Source organism: Schistocerca cancellata, chromosome 5 (assembly GCF_023864275.1).
Source record: "Schistocerca cancellata isolate TAMUIC-IGC-003103 chromosome 5, iqSchCanc2.1, whole genome shotgun sequence".
Taxonomy (NCBI): Eukaryota; Metazoa; Arthropoda; class Insecta; order Orthoptera; family Acrididae; genus Schistocerca; species Schistocerca cancellata.
The window spans coordinates 582825979-582846925 of NC_064630.1; the positions used below are offsets into that span (position 1 = coordinate 582825979).

Sequence of the window (20947 nt, forward strand, 5' to 3'; positions counted from 1 at the left end):
ATATTCTGGACAATTCGAGCAAATGATCTGCCTACCCAGATTGCCCAACATCAATCCTATTGAACATTTGAGAGCCATTATAAAGAGATCAGTTCATGCACAAAATCCTGCACCGGCAACATTTTCAGAATTATGGGCAGCTATAGAGGCAGCATGGCTCAGTATCTGTGTTGGAGGCTTCCAACAACTGGTTGAGTTCATGCCATGTCAAGTTGCTGCATTACACCAGACAGAAGCAGGTCCAACACGAAATTAGGAGGTATCACATGGCTTTTGTCACCTCAATGTAATTAATACAAGTTTCCTTGCCCCTCTTAGTAATTTCTCTTTTTTTATACATTAATGAATCCTGTACTATGTCTTTCAGGAGAACTTAAACAGTATTTATTACATTTTTAGAACAATAATGAAATATTTAAATTAAAATTCAAATTACTGCACATTAGATAAAACTGAATGTTTCTATAATCAGGAAAGTTATCACTTTAAAAAGTATAACTGAAAGGGTCTAGCAAAATGCTATTAGCAGGATCAAAATTTTATGAGCACTTGGTAATAAAAGATTTTAAATATTAAGCTCACCTATAAAATAAAAATTCTGTAGCAAAAGTACCTCTACACCATAGGAAACAGTAATACATAAAACACTGTTTAAATGACTATAGTTGGGAAGAGAGACTGTGCAGTAGATTTTATAATCAGTAGTAGCAGGTAACTGTAGCCTAAAAGTTAACTAAAAATAGCATTTATTTACTCTTACGGGTGATATTAGAGTAAGTTGAGCTGCCCAACTCTGCTACATCCTAGATGACTTCCACCGAAGAATCGTTTAGTGACCATAAAGACAGAGGTAAATAATTGAACGAAAAACAATTTTATTATTTTTTGATACTACAAGCACGAGGAAGGATTACATAATCATATCAAAAATTTTGGAATTTAATTTTTTGCATTTCTCCAGAATTCTGCAACCTAATAATTAAAAATGTTATGTGTAGAGCCTACAAATAATGTGGTAGCACAATGCCTCAGACTCTGTAAGAAGTATCATCATAGATAGGACACATCAAACGGAGCAGTGTTTTGTTCATAAATTTTATTTTATGTACAACATGTTTGCTGCACTATTTACTTCTTTACTCGTAGTGATACAAGCTACACGATGAGCTCATTTCGGTGTTTTGCCATTATCAAGTGTACCTGTTAAGATGGTATAATCAGTGCTTGATTTGTAAAAAAAGGGGGGGGGGGGATTCCGGCATTGTGACCATCTGGGAGGGGGTATGGGAATGTATATTATAAAGAGATCAGTTCATGCACAAAATCCTGCACCGGCAACATTTTCAGAATTATGGGCAGTATATGGGGAATGTATGTGTGTGTGGGGGGGGGGGGTCTGAAATTTAGCTTTCTTAAAACATTATTTTAATGCTTTTCTGTGCATTTTAAAAGTGTGAATACAACATTTTTATTGGTAAGAAATAATGTTCTATTGTACCACATCTCAAAAGCTGCAGTTCTGATTTTTTCATTAGAGGTGCCGGTATAGAGTACCGGGGCGTACAGTCATAAATCAAGCACTAGGTATAGAATCGTTCCTTAGTCTACGTCCACATATAACACCTTCTGCTCACATCTTAGCTGGTATGACATGGTCCACATGCCATCTTGCAACGTAAATGTCAGTTGTCTTTTTGTTATGATATGATCACATTATTTATATCTTTACTTTTATTTTCGTGATCTTGTAAAGCTATTTTTAACAGCTCTGGCTCCAGTGATGCTACATGTTTACAACGGAATTTCTATTCCATGTAAAGTCAATGATTACGTTTAGTTTTTCAGATAGTATATTTATGTAAATAATAAGTGTTATATTGTTTTGTATTTACCATGATAATTTACCCTTTTTCTTTTATAATGTCAATAAAATTCTCAAGGTATTTTTTTAATGTTTAAAATCTCTTTGTCTGCAAATGATGTCTTCTAGGTACTTTTTTGTATGAGTGTAAATTTCCATTTTCTCCAAAATGTTCACTGTATGTCCTGTAGGTAACTTATGTAGAATTTTCTGCTTTACGTTCTGGGCTTTTTAAAAGCAAGTAAATTGTGGATTGATTCCTTTCAGTCTCGTGTTTGTTCTCTAAATATGATTCCGAAATTCCTGCCGGTTTGTCCGATATAAAATTTACTGCAATCGGCAAGAAAGCTTGTTGATGCCTGGGTTTGAAAAAGTTTTTATTTATCATATTTTGGGCTTCAAGTTGTTATTTGTATGGAATGCTTATTTTATTTTTGCTTTCTTAGACAAGTTGTCCATTTTTTCTGGTGTGTGGCCTACGTATGGTGTTGTAACATAGATAGGTTTATTTGTGATTTTTTTTCTTCTCTTTTTAATGTTACTTCTTAATGTATGTCATCTGCTTTTGGTTTTGCATGTTGCTCATATAATTTATTTTGGAACTGAAGTCATTTAGTTGTGCTATGTATTGTAGCACTTTTATTTCATTTTGTATCGCCTTATTATCGAGAAGTACATATAAAATTCTATCAACCATTGATTTGAAATATGCATATTTATGCGAATTTGGCTGACAAGAATTTTTATTTATGATACTGTAAGTCGTACTAGCTTTATTTCAAATTGTTGGTCGCTGTTGTTGCTTATTTTTAGGTCTAACAAGTTTATTGACTAATTTTATTCTATTTCCATTGTAAATTTTATGTTATGGTGCAGGGTGTTTTTTGCTAATTGTAACTAAAATAAAATGTCGTTCTTTGACCTCATGCAAGCTGGAAAGGAAAATGTTCATAAATTTGTCAATAATCCCTGAATCCATGCCATTCCAAGGCAGAGCAATGTTGACATCTGCAGTGACCACAAGACAAGATTAATTATGATAGCTTCATATACTTTTGGTCAAGTACACTGATGCAAAAACTATCCTTTCCTGTTCTGGGCCATGTACTGAAGACTAACATATCACCCAAACCAACACATTCCTTGTCTTCTTCCTCATTTAATTATTGAAAGTGTTGATGATACACTACCACAGGCTTGCTAGGCTTATGTGTTAATACTTCATTGTGTTAACACTTTGTTGTGCACTAGGTGGTCAGCACCTAACATTTATTTCTTCATGTCAGTAAGGTTTATGGTTTGCCCGACGATACTCACATGGATGATGGTGTTGTCACATCCCTACCAAGAGTACATTCCTATAAATTTTGTAATGGCTGTAAGATAATCTCTTATCTTTGACATAGAAAATTTAAAAGCTTTTCTTTACATAATGCAGTGTCACATTGCTCCCCTTACTGTTTTCAGCAGCTAAGCTTTCAAAAACTGAGTTCCTTTTTTGTTAAAACAAAGAATGAGAAAATTACATTTCCAATAGTTACGGCAGATAGGTCATAATAGACACAAACTGAAGCAGAGTGGAACACACGCAAGGTGGAGATTAATTTCTTTCCTGTAAAAACAGTTAACAATATTGTTTTCAATACAGTTTGGTTTGTTCAATATTCAATAGACTGGAACAGATATTCAGGGATTAACACAACATATGAAAGGTCAAGTAAGACTGAAGAAAACTACAGATACTTGAGAAGAATGTACAAATATTAGAGCTTCTTGCCAAAACAGTTTCATTTGATTTTGTGATGCCTGTATTTTGAAATACAGTGATATTCAAATATCTCACTTATAATATTCATACTAGTATCACTCATCTTGAGAACTCATCATACACAAACAATGGTTTTGTGTAAAGATCAGCTGGGATGGAACAGTATACATAGGATAAACACCATCATAAATAATAAGGGACAAGAAAATTTCATGAAAACAATAATGCAAAAAAGAATGCAAAATTAATGGTATAGATTATGGTTTTTAGTGAAATATAAAATCCACGATTTTTACAAAATATTGTGAAATTTGTCATTTTCTCATAAAAAAAATGAGGATGATATTTTACCACAATTTATAACTGAGACGTTATTGAACATTCAAATCATGCGTAATCTTAAAAAGACGATTCACCTCCCACATATTGCGACCTCAAAAATAGCATTTAGAAAAAACAGAATTTAGTAAAAATAGCAGTGAATTTGTGAAAATATAATACCAAATTTTGAAACTGAATTTAGTAAAAATAGCAGTGAATTTGTGAAAATATAACACCAAATTTGGCAAAAAAAATCAAATTTACAAAAAAGTAATAATGAATTTGGCCCTAAAATAAAATGGTTTTTTCCTGTTGCTACAAATATGGAATGAAATTTTATGTTCTGGCTCAACCAAATGGTCTTTTACATAGAATTCACAGTCACACATAACAGAGGAAAAGATCCAAACATTAGCCGTCACAGCCATGCAGCTAAGAAGTGCACAAATTGCTTGAAGGGATGGAAAGGGAAAGACATACATTATCTACGTATTTTTTTTTTTTTTATTTTTTTATTTTTTTTTTTTTTTTACAATTTGTTATGCTTGCATAGAAGTTTCTGCCATAGCAAACTCAATGCACAAAAGCCCTGTGAGCTTATGAGAAGGGCAATCTAGCGTAAGTAGCAGCCCAAAATCTGCAGAGGAAAAAAAAACATGTGGCTATGGAAAGGACAGTGATCTTTTGGTAAGTGCAGAAACAAGCAGGACATCCTTGGAATTTCTAGAGAATACAGAGGTGATTCAGTTTTAAAGCCAAATTGAAAATAACCGTAGCAAAGTAAACAAATTGCAATTGATTGCTGAATGTAGTAAAGTTATGAAAAGTGTTGGCAGACAAGTGCAGACGTAAGCCTATTATCCTTAAACTCACAAAACGGTTCGTTGTTATAAGAAACTTGGAATACATTCATTCCACCTTTCTGCCCATCTTCACTGCCTGCCTGCCCCTACCCCCCCTCCCCCAAATAAGCCGCACAGGTTATGTGTGTGTGGGATGTGGGAGTAGATTTACTGCACAAATTTTATAGAGCTTCACAAAGGTGGTTACATCTTGGCAGGTAAAGCTTCACACGTCAGAGAATGTTACCGAAAAGGAAAAATGCCAGCTTGCTTAACATTACATAGCAAAACTACAATATAGCTTAATTAAACATGGTAATGAACAAGAATGGAACGAAAATTTTCCGATACAATCAATTTGGATGCAAACAGATTAGTTAACTACAAACCTTCTGCTCCATTAAGAATGTTTCACGCTCAAATCTTTCCTTTCGCCATTCAGCTTCATCTTCTTCATTGCCTTCGAACTCTACAGCATCCTCTGCATCAGAGTCTTTTTTTGATTGCTCATTTTCATCTGCTACATCTGTAGGAAGTGGTGGAATCAATAAGGAGACTGACAGCCAAACCATAAACATAATTAAAGATATATCTTCACACTATGTACAGAACAAAGTAAGTAGTAATATACTGGTGCATACACCACTTCAGTGCTTCAAAAAATATATTAACAACTAGCTCCACAAAATTCAAATATTGTAAATCATTTATTAACTCAACAAGATATCTGAAATATGAGGAAGCTTGCCAGAAAGTTGACAACTTTGTTAATCAACACTGCATTCCATACAATTTTGAAAAACACATTATTCAAATATGCATACATCTAAACCCGTAATTACAGAATTAGAATGCAACTTATAACTATGATTTCCATAACATAACCGTAAAACACAAAGATTAGTAAATGGAAAGTGTACATGTATACACAGGTGAAAATACTGGTTGTCTAAATTTCTCAATGTGTTCCTCAAAAAGAACATCGCCTTCCCTTCAGGGATTCCTATGTGAGTTCCCGAAGCATCTCTGTAACACTTATAAGTTGTTCGAATCTACCGGTAACAAATCTAGCAGCCTGCCTCTGAATTGCTTCAATGGCATCCTTTAATCTGACCTGGTACAGCTCCCAAACACTTGAGCAGTACTCAAGAACAGGTCGCACAAGAGTCCTATATGTGGTCTCCTGAACCACATATTCCTAAAATTTTCCTGATAAAACCGACACCGACCATTCACTGTTCCTACCACAGTTTTCACATACTCTTCCATTTCATATCATATCACTTTGCAATGTTATGCCCAAATATTTTTAAACAACATGACCATGTCAAGCAGGACATTACTAATGCTGTATACGAACATTATAGGTTTGTTTTTCCAACTCATCCATATTAACTCACATTTTTGTACATTTAGAGCTAGCTGCTATTCATCACACCAAATAGAAATTTTGTCTAAGTCATCTTGCAGCTTCCTGCAGTCACTCAAATTCGACACCTTACTGTAAACCAAAGCATCAACAGCAAACAACCACAGACAGCCGCCCCCCCTGTCCATCAAATCATTTACCTATATAGAGAACAACAGCGGTCCTATCACACTTCTCTGTGGCACTCCTGATGATTGTCTCTGATGAACACTCACCATTGAGTACAACATACTGGGTTCTATTAAGAAGTCTTTGAGCCACTCACATATGCTCATACCTTCACACCTTCATTAACAGCTTGCAGTGGGGCACCGTGTCAAATGCTTTCCGCAAATCTAGACATATGGAATCAAATTGGACTATTTGTGGTACAGGGTACCCCCTTCCACACACACTATGGTGGCTTCCAAGAGTATCAATGAAGATGTAGAAATAATGTCAGAGTAAGAAAACTTCTTTGTTAATAGCCCTTGGCATCTTTTGGGACATTGAGCATGAAGACTACAGCCCTGCAGCTCCAGTAAATCGCTCGCTGTACAGCGCGGCATTTAGGGTGGTTGCAACATTATAGGCCTATTGCAAATACCTCTGCACTTCAGCTTGAATTCTGTAACACGCATGTGTGTTTCTACATAACAATGCTTCTCTTCTTGGAGTGCAGAAGGATTAATTTATTGGTTCCATGTACAACTGTAATAGCCTAGTTTTTTTTCAGTAAACTCATTCTTATAACCTAAATTTACACTTCTTATAACTGAGTAATCAAACACAGCTGATCACCTCCTATCTTCTTATAACTGAGTAATCAAACACAGCTGATCACCTCCTATCTTCCTGTATGTTTCACTCTTATTCAAAAACTCTCTCTCATTAATAGAAATACAATGTAAGTAATGAGTTGCTTCCTCATCCCAGGTTTAGCACTACCTTTTAACTACCAGTTATCTATACTAAGTGCTTGTACTTTCTTCTGGATCAAAGAAAATGAAAAATATTTGACCATTAAATACGAGAGTAATCCCAAAAGTAAGGTGTCCTATTTTTTTTATAAGTACAGAACTCTGTTTGTGGGGCAGTTGGTCACACTGTTATGAAGAGTGCTTCACGCGCTGTGTGTAAACATGCGCACACCGCACTGAGACACTCAGTCTTGGCTTGGCAGCTGTTGAGACTGGAGCTCCCGTTGGATGTTACCGCCAAGTGCAAATTGAGCGCAGTTATTCAGTTTCTGAATGCAAAGGGCACTGTGCCGATTGAAATCCATCACCAGTTGACGGAAGTGTACGATGAGTCGTGCATGGATGTCAAAAATGTTCATAAGTGGTGTAGAGAGTTTGCAGCTTGTTGGACCGAAATTCACTATGAACAAAGGAGCAGGAGACCGCCAGTTTCTGAGGAGACAGTGTTGAAGGTTGAGCAAAGCATGCATGAAGATCGCCAGATCACCCTGGATGATCTCTGGACGTTGGTTCCTGAGGTTTCCTGGAGCACCGCTCACAGAATTTTAATGGAAACATTGAACTACCAGAAGGTGTGCACAAGATGGGTGCCACGCATGCTGACTGAGGACCACATGCAGCAACAAGTTGATGCTTCCCGCGCATTTCTTCACCGCCTTGCAGCCAAACAGGACAACTTTCTGGACTCAATTGTCACGTGACAAAACCTGGGCATACCACTTTACACCTGAGACCAAGCAACATTCACGTCAGTAGTGGCATCCTTCTTCACCAAAGCCGCGGAAATCCAAACAAACACAGTCTGCCGGTAAAGTCATGACAACCGTTTTTTGGGATCAGGAAGGGGTATTGTTGGTCGGCTTTATGCCCACTGGGATCACAATGAATGCTGACAGGTACTGTGAGACTCCGAAAAAACTCAAACAGGCAATTCAGAACCGGAGAGGAGGAATGTTGAGCAAGGGCGTACACATTCTCCATGACGACACTCCACACATTGCTCGGCAAACCGTTGCTCTCCTGCAACAGTTTCAGGGGACCATAATCACCCACCCACCCTATAGTCCTGACTTGGCGCCCAGTGACTATCACCTGTTCCCCAGGTTAACGGAACACGGTCGGAAAGCAATTAAGCTCCAATGACGAGGTGAAAGAAGAGGTTCATTACTTTCTGAACAGCAAGGTGGCGAGCTGGTATGACATGGGCATACAAAAACTGCCACAGCGTCTACAAAAATGCATTGACAGAAATGGTGATTATGTCGAAAAATAGCTAAATGTTCAAGCTGTAAACTGATGTAAACCATTGTAGAAATAAACAGGTCTATGAACTAATAAAAAATAGGAGACCTTACTTTTGGGCTTACCCTCACAGTTATGACTAAGATAATTGGTGTACTGTTAATAAAGCACACTGACTGTATCCTAAAGCAGCCTATATTTTCATATTCTTTCCTTTTCTCATTTAATCCTTCCTTTCATCTCTTCTTTGTCTGTCAGACAGCACAGTCATAGCATAAAACCTTCTCTTATAAAGATGATATACATGTACAAACTTTTTCTGTGCAAGTTGCTAAAACCATGTCGAAGAAACTCTAGGCAACCTATACTGATATATGGTGTGTGCAATTTTCCTTGGTTTGCTAATTCTGAATTGGTGAAAGCCTTGAAACCCAGCAATTACAGAAACTGGACAATATTTGTAATAGGAAGAAGTGGCTCTTCTCCATTCTTACATTCCTGCTTAGATACAAAAGCTGTTCCATGTACATTATTATTCACTAAAATTATTTACCACCATAAAACATCAACAGCCAACCGCATGATACTGGTAACAGAAGGCACTTAATATACATACCACCAACGAAATGTTACATCAATAGACTTGTAAATGCTTCGCCTGGCAGTGTAAATAACACCATCGCCTACCCTGTTGGAGTGAATCTACACTTATTCATGTGAGTGGATTGATGGTCTCACAGGCACAGCAGACAGTATTCACTGTAAGACCATCAGCAAAACAGCACTTGAATTATGAAGTAGAATAATTGATGATGAAGTTACGTAGGTACTCTAGAAGGGTTTAAATTTTGCCCCAGTTCTAACTTTATTACCGACTGTGGAAAACATAGGTCATCTCCATCTCATCTTTTTCATCAAAATCTTATCACAGGCATCTACGTTATTTGCATTATTTTTCTATTTGAAATCAATGAAGCAGTTTCCTTTTGCAGCAGAGAATTACTTCCGAAAATTTTAAAGTAATCAAGCTAGGCAAAAACTTAAAATTATAATGATGGTACACCTTGGTTTAAGATTGTGGAACTCTGATATTTTGAATAGTGGAACTTCCTTATAACTGAACTTCAAAACCCAAACAATGGAAACTTACTATTTACAACATTGCACAAGAAAATATAAAAATAAAAATTTAACTGAACTTTGTGTCTAGTTGTATATTGTATGCAGAGTTTCACATAATGTATAACCTTACACGTCCTATTCCTTGGACTCGCCAGTGTTTACTTATAGGAGACACAACTTCCCGTACACAGGATAAAACACAAACACAAGTGCAACTCTCATACATACACACACGTGCAACTCTCTCTCTCTCTCACACACACACACACACACACACACACACACACACAAGTGCAACTCACACAAACACGGCCACTGTCTCCAGGTGCTGGAGGTCGGACTCCAACACCCAGAGACAGTGGCCCTTTGTGTGTGTGTGTGTGTGTGTGTGTGTGCGCGCGCGCGCGCGCGCGCGCGCGCGGTGCATGCGTGTGTGAATTGTGCTTGTATGAATCTGTGTTTTTTTTATTTCAGAAGGATGACTTTGACCAAAAGCTTAATATTTTAGTAATATGTGACTCAACATCTCCACTATGTGGTAAGTTACAATCTATCCTTTCCATGCAGTTGTTATTTCATCCAGGACATTCCATTTTTTGATCTGTATTTAGAGAGAGAGAGAGAGAGAGAAATTATACCCAAGGCAGCAAATACTTTCTGCAACATCAACATAAATAGTGATGAGAGAATAATTAAATCTGGAATAACTTACTCATATTCTTCCAGCGAAACTTTCTTTCCCTTCCTCCTTCTGAATGCAGCTCACCATCTTCAAGTAAGAGTTCCTGCAGTAAACGCACATTTCGTTGATCATCATCTAAGACTTGTCGCCTGAAAAATTATAATAAATATGTAGATGGACTTCTCTTCAGAATTATTTAGTTACCTGAAGCCACACACTTTGTTATCTTTTCATTTTTCTAAAGAAACATACAATACTTACAATTCCTTCTAATATGTTTATACTTGTCATACAAAGTATTAAGTCCGCTAACAAGATTTTCCTTAATTTCAGATACAAGTCCACTGATGGGTCTTTGGGAGGTTTCAGATGTCTGATTGAAGGGTTGTTTTATGTGATCCTCCTGAGGCTCTCAACAAAATAGTATATTAGAGGTCATATGACTATATTGTGACACCAGCCTTAGTAGAGTACTGTTGAAATAGAAATATTCTACAATTCCATCTGACAAGACACTCAAGAATGTAAGAGAATACAAACCATATCTTCACATATAATACAGCCTGTTTCCACAGAGGAGGTTACTGTAATAATTTCCAAGATGATACTTCTATCTTATAATGTTGACTCCTTTCTAAAGTAAATCTGCCAGAAACAATGATTGATGTTATCCTTTCCTCTTATTGTAAAAAAGAGGACATAACAGCATTTCAAATTATCCTCTATCCTTAGTACAAGAAAATGGTAAATATAATGGAAGAATCAGTGTTCTTCAGCAAAATATGGACTGGAAACACACAAAGCTTTCTCTCCCTAGAGTTTATATCGCATCGTACCGGGACAGTCGTTTTCTTAATTTGGCAAATTTATTTCATTCCATTTTGTGGTTTGATGCCCATACTGTCATCACAGACACCAGTTTACCCAACAGAGGTACAGGAGTGGATAAAAAAATATGGAAGCATGGCAACAAATAAATGCTTGGAACATAAATACAGATCCTGGCCAAGCCTGAAGGTGGCACTGTTGTATTTGACCACAAACAACACCTGTGTAATGTCCTCAACAAGTTGCAGGTGTCGGTTGTGGTCAAAACAGTGTTCTGTTTGGTTGTGGGTGCATAATGTCAAACTCAGTGGCTTCAAAAGTGTGAACATGGGCAAACTACTGGTGCTTGTAGGGTGGGTGCTTTCGCAATCAAGCTAACCGAAGTGTTCGGTGTTTCAAGAGGTACTGTGTCAGAGATTTATACCCCACAGAGGTATAAAGTGGAAACACATCACTACTAAGTCAACACACACAAATGCTTGTATCGAGTGATCGTTACAGTAGGTCATTGAAGAGGATTGTGATGAAAAATAAAAAGGTAACAGCTGCATAAGTCACCGCATAAATGAGTATCACACTTGTTAACCATGTCAGCACCAAAGAACACGAAGGTAACTCTAGAAACAATGAATTGCAGTGCAAGCTGGAATTCCAAATCCACTCATAAGTTATGCAGATGCCCACAGCACGAAAACATGGTAGCGAACCTGGACTATGGAAGAACGTTGCTTGGTTGGATGAGTATTGTTTCACAGTGTTTCCAACTTCTGGCCAACTTAACATCCCAGGAGAAAACACAGCAGAGGTCCAATGATGATTTGGACAGCCATATCATGGCATTCCATGGGCTTCACCATTAACCTGCAAGGTTGCATTACTGCCAAGAATTATGTGACCATTTTGGCTGTTCAGGTACATCCTATGGTACAATGTTTGCTCCCCAAAGGTGAAGTTGTGTTCCAAAATGACAGGGCCCTTTTCACACAGTTCGTACAGTCCAAGACTGGTTTTGTGAGCAAAAGAATGAATTTTGCTTCTCCCCTGGCCACCTTAGTCATCAGATATTGCTTTTACTGAGTCTGTGGTCTGCTATGCAGAGAAGGGTGCATGATCGCTTTTCATCGCCATCATTCTTATCTTAACTTGCTATATTTTGCAGGAAGGATGGAATAAAATTCCCTTGAAAGTCACACAGAACCTACATCAGGTTTGCCACAAGTTTCCCCAAGTGAAATTCCCTGATATTTCCACGATTTCCAGACACATTTTAGAATTTTTCCCTGACAAATTTTGAGATTGATTGATTAATGGAAGGGGGTTATGGGGCCAAATGGTGAGATCATCAGTCCTGCAATTCCAAAGTTACTCACAGAAGAAAGAGGTCAGCTAAAAGTGGATGGATCCAGTCAGGCGAGTAAAACTATAAAACAAGGAAGTTAAAACACACACAGTAAAAGGCATAAAAGCTTAGACCAAATCTGAAAATGGAAAAAAAGAGTGTTCTTTCCACGGGGGACTGGTCACGGGGTCCCAAACCGAGAAAATGCGAAGAGAGATCCCAACCACAACCACCCTGCCTCTGCTCCAGGAGTAAAGCAAAACCCTATACCTGGAAATAACCACTTTCACAGAAGAAACTGAGGACCAGTTTAACCATCCATGAATGGTCTCCTAATATTAAAATTAAAGAAGACTATACTTAGCATGAAGGGGACATTCTACCAATATGTGAGATGTTCTCAGTCTGGCTCCACAACCATTTTGTGGCGATGGTTCGTTACACAGGAGGACACAATGGGTCAGCCTGATATGACCAATTCATAGATGGCATAAAGTAGTGGACTACTTCCAAGAGCAGCAGAAGGAAGAGCACCAAAGCGCAGCAGCCTCCTTGATTGTGTGGAGTTCATTACTAAGAGCAGCTGCGCACATTATGTCGTTCCAGTTTTGGCCAAAGAGAGATTCGAGACAGATCTGCATATCCGTAGCTAGAGTCACGAAAGGGAACGGAGAGTGAGTATCAGCTTACCTAGCCAAATGGTCAGCCCGTTCATTCCTCGGGATACCCACATGACTTGGGTCTCAGAGAAAGACAACTGAGCAGACAGCACGGTCAAGGAAGGAGAGAAGGTCATGGACAGCAGAGACCAAAGGATAACATGAGTAGCAGGCGAGTCGGTACATATTAAAACACTGTGGAGGGAGACCTGAGAAACAAAATGGAGGGTCCTGGTAATGGCTAAAAGCTCTGCTGTGAACACACTACATGATTCTGGCAACAGATGGTGTTCTAAGCCAATAGAAGACGTAAAGGAGTATCCCACTTTATCTATCGCCTTAGGACTATCAGTGTAGAAGACACTGGACCTCTGCAAGGATGGAATGTGCAAGACGCTGGAAGATCATAGGAGTGACAGAGACCTTAGAACTCTGGACTAGGTCAGTCCTAATCTGTGGTCAAGACACCATCGAAATGGGGAAGGGGGGGGGGGGGGGGTGAGAGGGAATACACGGGATGCATTTCAGTGAATGGAGATCGAGATCTCGACAGAGGGAAGTGAGACGCATTCCAACCGGCAATCCCACCCATGGGCAGTGATCAGCAGGGAGATGTTCCTTGCTTGCAAAGAGGACAGGGTACACGGGATGGTCAGGGAACCTGTGAATGATGACTGTGTAAGAAACAGGGAGTTGGCTTCATCACATTTGTAGAGGGGGGAATCTCCACTTCTGTGAGAAGATTGTCAACGGGACTAGTGCAAAAGGTACCCTAGCCAGACGCACCCAAAAAGGTGAATAGGATCAAGTATTTTCAGAGCAGGAGCCACTGAGCCATAAAACTGACTTCCATAATCTAGTCTGGACACGACCAGAGCACTGTAAAGATAGAGAAGAGAAGCATGGTCTGCACACCAAGATGTGTGGACCAGGAGGTGGACAGCATTAAGCTTCCACATGCACGTAGTCTTCAGGCTGCGAATATGGGGCAGCCACATCAGCTTTTCGTCAAAAAAAGGCACAAGAAACAGGATTGTGCTGCAACATCTAGGAGCTGATCACCTAAATAAAGTTCTGAATGAGGGTGTACTATGAATTAATGACAAAAATGCATAACCCGCATTTTGGAGAGAGAAAAGTGGAAGACATGGGAGACAGCCCATGCAGAGGTCCGTCGGATAGCGCCTTGGAACCAGCACTCAGCAGACACAATGGGAGTTGCACCAGATGCAAAAATCGTCGACTGACAACGCTGGGGTAACCTGAGGGCCAGCAGAGGTTTCAAGCCCAATGATGGCTATGAGGAAGAGTACGACACTTAATACAGAACCCTGAGAGATACCATTCTCCTGAATCTGAGGGGTGCTGAGTGAAATGCCAATTGGAACCCAGCAGAGCTGGTGGGATAAAACATCGCAAATAAAAATTGGACAGGGGTTGCAAAAGCCCCAGTCAGGGAGAGTAACTAAAATGTGATGGCACCACACCATGTCATATGCCTTATGTAGGTGCCGACAGTTAGTAAAAGCCAGTCGGATTGCGGTTTCTAATCTGAGTAATCAGTTGGAGATTGTTCTTTCCGGAAGTCACATTGATACGGGAACAAAAGGCCGTGAGATTTGAGTACCCAACATAATCGGAAGCCAACCATCCTCTCAAGCAGTTTACAAAGTACATTCGTCAGGCTAATTGGCAGTAGCTGTCGAGAGATGTTGGGTTCTTCCCAGGCTTAAGAACAGGGATAACTATAATAACTCGCCACTGTAAGGAGAAGACACTCATGAGTCAAATGGGGTTGAAGACCCTGAGTAAATATTGCCTCTGTGAAATGTCCAAGTGTTGGATCCTCTGGCTGTGGATGGAATCGGCCTGGGGCTGTGTCATGTGAAGATATAAGGGCCTGCAAGAATTCCCATTCAGTGAAGGGTTCATAATAGGGTTCAGCTTGGTGTGGGTGGAAACAGAAGGGTGGGGGTGGGGGGTGTCTGTTCAACTCTGTTTTTGCACAGGTGTCATTTAAACCACTGCAGCACCCGTCGGCAGTCCTGGATAGTGATTGCTACATGCTTGGTCCACCATGAGGGGGACCAGTGGATAGGGCAACAGCAGTGCTAGCAGCACGAAGAATAGTGGCAGAAATACCCTGAACGACCGCATCAATGCAGTTCGAGAGAGAGGTGTCGAAGTGCACAGCAGACATATATAAAGACCAATTGACCCTGCAAAATGTCCAATGTAGGGGTCTGTCCGCCTGGCGGTGACAGGGGAATAACAATCACTGGAAAGTGGTCACTGTCACAAAGACCATCACGAAGTGACCAATGTAGGCAAGCTATGAGAGCAGGGGAGGAGATTCTGAGATCGAGAGCAGTAAAGTTTCCACGAGCAGCATTGAAGTGGGTAGGATAACTGTCATTGAGGAGATGCAAATCAAAGTCTGTAGTAAGTTGGTCATGTAGAAGACCACTACCCAATGAAGTGGCACTCCCCCACAGGGGTGGTGTGCACTGAAGTCCCCAAGGAAGAGATACAAGGGCAGGAGTTGCTTATTAAGGTAGACTGTTCAACAAAAGGAAGTGGTCTACCTGGAGGGAGGTAGACACTGCAAAAGACGATTGCTGCAGTCATCTGCACTCTAACTGCTATCGTACCTGGTTAGTACGAAAGGTGATCCAGTCACTAATGACGTTGGCGCAAACCAATTTGTAGACCCCTTCAGAAGCTATCCTGGGGCTAGCATGGTTCTGACAGAATGCTCAATAACATTTAGAGAGTGGTCATAATGAAAGTGAGTTTCTTGAAGAACAATGCAGAAGAGTAGGAGGAAACAAGACGTTGTATTTCCGGGAGGTGGCTATAATATCCATTGCAATTCCACTGGATTATCATGTGGTGAGAGACCAGGTGAGACACAAAGAAGCCGAGGGGAGGTCAAGTCACTTTGTCGGTGGTCTTCAACAATGAGGATGGGGTGACATCCATAAAAATTTGGTCCTGATTCGGGATGAGGTGGAGGAGCGAAGCCCTCCGGGTAGCTGGGGAAGCCTCATCCTTTGAGTTTTGCTGCTTTTTCTTCTCCCTCAGAGGGAGGTAGGAGGCATTGTCAGTAATGGAATAGGTGGCAGTGATGTCAGGATCGGACAGTTTGTGAGTGGTTTTGGGGCCCTCGGTCCGTGGGTCTCTCCTCCCGCCCGAGGGTGCAAGCTTCCTGTTCTGAGAATGCCAGGGAGAAGTGTTCCGAGATGGAGCCCCATCCCTAGCCAGAGAAGAGGACTTTTCCCTGGCTGAGGAGGAGGAGGAGGAGGAGGAGGAGGAGTGGTGGTTCCTGGAGAGAAAGGGATGGGAGCCACCGAGGATGAGGAAATGGAAGGAGGGCAGGATGGTGGTAAGGGTGAGGGGTGAGGAGGGGAAGACATAAGTGAGGCATACGTAGAGGAGAGATTTACAGGGAGAAGTCCGTCAAATTTCTTCTGCACTTCAAAGTAGCTGAGATGGTCAAGGGTATTTATTTCCTGAGTTCTTGTTTCCTTCATGTACACTGGACACTCCAGTGAGTTGGGAGAATGGAGACCAGAGCAATTTACACAGTTAAGACGGTGAGGTGCAAGGGCTCCCCACATGAAGAGGGTGGCCACAGTCACCGCAGATGGGAGTGGCATCGCATCCCGAGGGCATGTGACCAAACTTGAGGCAATGGAAGCAATGCATGGGAGGTGGATTGTACAGTTTCACATTGCATCTGTACACCATTAACTTGTCCTCCTCAGGCAGGGTATACCCCTCAAATGCCATGATGAAAATGCCAGTGTCTACATGATGGTTCTTAGGGCCTTTCTGGACACGCCGGATGAAATGAACACCATGTCGTTCCAGATTAGCCAGACGTTCATCGAACACGAGGAGAAGGTCTCTATGGAAAATTACATCCCGTGTCATACTGATCATACTGAGTCACTTGCGAGGAGCAATAGCCAGGGGGTTGCCTCCTAAACCGTCGCAGGCACAGAGGGAGGCTGGCTGACTGGCAGAAGTTGTCTTTATAAGGAGAGAGCCAGAGCTCATCTTGCTTAATGACTCAAGTTAACTGAACTTTTACTCAGCATATTCCACAAAGAAAAGGGGTTTGGTGGTGACAAAAGTCTCCCTGTTGTTCCTGGTACAGACTAGGAACTGTGGAAAGGGTCTTGCCCCAAGCCAGCACATCTGGCCCTCCTCCCAGGGTGTATCCAAGGAACTGAGACAGAACTACGTTAAGGAAGATACGCAGCCACAGTAGAGCAGCCAGAGCGTTTAACACATTTCATGTGCCAAACGTCTGCCCTGGTACGACCCACTTTGAACAGGGGCTCACCTCGTGGGCGCCATCCAGCCACAGCAATGGCCGCCTGGCAGGATGGTCATTGCCGAGAGTTCTGATGCCCCGAAAAGGTGAACAACTGCTCCTAGGCTTGCACAAGGCATTCACAGCACAGGTACCTGCAGTTTGATCCCTGTGGTATCTGGGGGCTCAATCAGATGGGTACGTAACAGCCCCACCACATGGATCGGCTACCGAGCTAGTAACCTAGCAAGGAGGCAAAAGGGCATCAGGGAGGGAAAGGGGGAGGGAGAGGGGGGAGGGGCAGAGGGGAAGGGGGAGGGGCAGAGGGGAAGGGGGAGGGGCAGAGGGGAAGGGGGAGGGGCAGAGGGGAAGGGGGAGGGGCAGAGGGGAAGGTGGAGGGGCAGAGGGGAAGGGGGAGGGGCAGAGGGGAAGGGGGAGGGGCAGAGGGGAAGGGGGAGGGGCAGAGGGGAAGGGGGAGGGGCAGAGGGGAAGGGGGAGGGGCAGAGGGGAAGGGGGAGGGGCAGAGGGGAAGGGGGAGGGGCAGAGGGGAAGGGGGAGGGGCAGAGGGGAAGGGGGAGGGGGAAGGGAGGGGGAGGGGGCAGATGGGTATTGGGAGGGGGAGGGGAAGGGGGAGAGGGGAGGGGGGAGGGGAGAATGGGAGGGGAGGGGAGAGGGGAAGGGAGGGGGAGGGGGAAGGGAGGGGAGGGGGAAGGGAGGGGGAGGGGGAAGGGAGGGGGAGGGGGAGGGGGAGGGGGAAGGGAGGGGGAGGGGGAGGGGGAAGGGAGGGGGAGGGGGAGGGGGAAGGGAGGGGGAGGGGGAAGGGAGGGGGAGGGGGAAGGGAGGGGGAAGGGGAAGGGAGGGGGAGAGGGGAGGGGAGAGGGATGCACACCAAAGATGCTAGCAAGGGAGTTCTTCCCCATCTGGCTCGCAATACAGATTTCAAATTCAGAGACGTAGGTCAAACGTCCGAGGGGGACCAAAAACGAAAAGCCAAAAGGAGGAGGACAACTAACCAAAACCGCAAGATGAAGCAAAGTCATGAGGATACCAAGTCCAACATAAAGAAGAACACCAAGAGAAGGAATGGAGGGGCAAAGGGGGCAGAGGGGCAAGGGAAATCAGCCCATAGAAGAATAAAGGCTGCAATATCTCAGGGACCCCTGTGTGCGACACATGTACCCACCACAGAGCTGTTGGCCCCAGAGGGGATAAATTTTTAGATCTCAAGTTTAAGTAAAGACATAAGTTGACAAAAAATGCAAGGACTGCTTATTTCTAAGCATGTGAGCAAAAATCTTAAGTACTAACATCAATATCTTTTGCAATGAGCTGTTTTTAGTTGGAGAAAGCAAGTCAAATGTTATATATGTTTCATTAAGACCACAGATGTTGTTTTATTCAATAAAACAAAAGAAATTTGGTGACAAAAATATGTATTTCATTGAAATCACAAGACAGATTTCAAATATCTTCACTGGTTTCATAAATAACCTCAGAAAAAAGCAAGCCTCCTGAAAGAAGTGTATAAGGCAGGGGAGAGTTGTGTAAACCAACATTATAGGTGACTGCCAATAAAATGTTGGTTCTACTATGTTTGTTATTGTCAGTTACTACCCACTGTGTTATGTCTGTTATTTTACAAGTACTGTGTGGTTTTTCTTTCACGAAATAGTGACTGCCACTATTTTCTTCCTTTTATCAACCATACTTTCTAATATATAAACTATTTTCAAAGTGCCAAAATATTCTAGAATAAATAAAATGTCAACAAAATGCCACACTATACAGTGGTCTTGCAGTGAGATAGTCACAATTCCTGAAATCCAATGCCCACGGTAGCTGGCCTGCCGAGGAGCACCGCAGTCCTGAGTCCATGGATAAACCACAGAAATCTGCCTCATTACACCACACACAAACAGATCTGGCCTCAAGGCAGATCAGTGAGACTAGATCTAATGGACAGGGCAGACACATTAGTGAGAAATGGTGGGCTTTGGATAGGCTGACCCAAACCATTAGAAATACCCACAAAAATGTCTTGCGGTTTTGGCCAGTCACGGAAGTCCACTGATGTGGCCAGCTATTTACATGTCACAGATACCGTGTTCACGAAATGAGGCTGCAATTATCAATCAATGCAACAGATAACTTACGTGAATACTCTGAAAATCAATCCTAATGAGGATAGGTAGCTACTCATTGTACAGATGATCACTGATCTGCAGACAGGCTCATAGAAAAGACAATCGCACTCTCACAACTAAGCTTTTGGCCATAGCCTTTGTCAGAACACAAGAGTGCACACACACATCACACAATCATTCAGATAAAACTCATGGCCACTGCATTAACAGTCTCTGAGAATCGGATCCAAGCAAACATCTCCTCACACCTCTCTGCCTCTCGTCAGCAGATGCTAGGCTAGCAGCAAGAAGTGGTGGCAGCACTGATTGAAAACAGAGGGGAGTGGCAGAAAGGGAAGAAGCAATAAGAATGAGAGAATAGAGAAGCAGCACACGTACTCAGCTGCGCACATCCAGTGACAATACATGACATCTCAGTAAACAAACCATTTAATCTACTGAGACAAAACTATATTTTTTCCATCCTTTTTTTTTCAAATTTCCCAGACACTTTTGGAATTCCCTGATTTCCAGAACTTGTGGAAAACCTATGCATCTAAACATTCTGAGCTGGTAGCTGTTTTAAATACCAACTGTTTTCCTATACCATGTATGGTAATGTGTTATGTTTTGGTGCTTCCACATTTTTGTCCATCCCCTGTAAGTCTTTTGCACTTTCTGTCTGTGAATAATGTATAAACTATATTCTGTGTGTTGTCAATTAACTTTTATGTGCATATATAATATTTTCTGAGACAGAGATTAGGAGACAGCCCAGCCCTTGCAGAAAGAGCATGTAAAACTGCCTAAAAACCACACTCAGATTGGGCAGTATCCAATACCTACTTCTGTTAATCCACAAAGCAGATTCCTCACAGGTCTGGTTCACTACCCTGCCTCACATGTTAGCACATTTTGTGCAAAGCTATATGAGCTGGTCATCTCAGAACACACAAAGCTAATGCTTTAAAAATCGGGAAGTGTAAAGTTAAACTGGAAGGGAATTAGAGTTTAACATGTAGTTATTAGAGAAGGAGCAGAAATTGCAGTTGGACAACAATAGAAGAAAAAAGTGGCCATAGCAATTTCTAAGGCACCATTTCAGAATTAGCCATAACTCATTTAGAGGAACCATTGGCAAGTCAAGTCAGTTGAATAAACTGCTTCTGAGCTAGCTACTGTGAGCAGACAGAGGTCCTCAGTAACATGACCAAAATATAATACTGGTAAACGTAATACAGGATCTCAAAAAAATAGTCAATAAATTTAATGTATCACAGCTTCATCAGAACTACAAAACATATACTAATGAGCAAAAACATTATGACCACTTGTTTAATAGCGCAGTTTTTGACCTTTGGAATGCAATACAGCTGTGTTTCTGTATTGTATGGAATCAATAAGTCCTTGATAGATTTCAGGACATCTGTGGCACCAGATGTCTACACACA

The 20947-nt window shown here is 41.5% G+C and overlaps 1 protein-coding gene across 5 annotated transcripts in view; it reads right to left on the reverse strand.

The window, feature by feature from the left end:
* LOC126187931 (claspin) overlaps window positions 1-20947 on the reverse strand; it is a 188668-nt gene that overhangs the window by 21166 nt on the left and 146555 nt on the right. For all 5 annotated transcript variants that reach the window (XM_049929294.1, XM_049929297.1, XM_049929293.1 and 2 more), the window contains 2 exons: window positions 10257-10375; window positions 5182-5318 (listed from right to left, as the gene is read on the reverse strand). In XM_049929294.1, the coding sequence (XP_049785251.1) occupies window positions 5182-5318; window positions 10257-10375 (256 nt within the window). The remainder of the gene's footprint in view (window positions 1-5181; window positions 5319-10256; window positions 10376-20947) is intronic.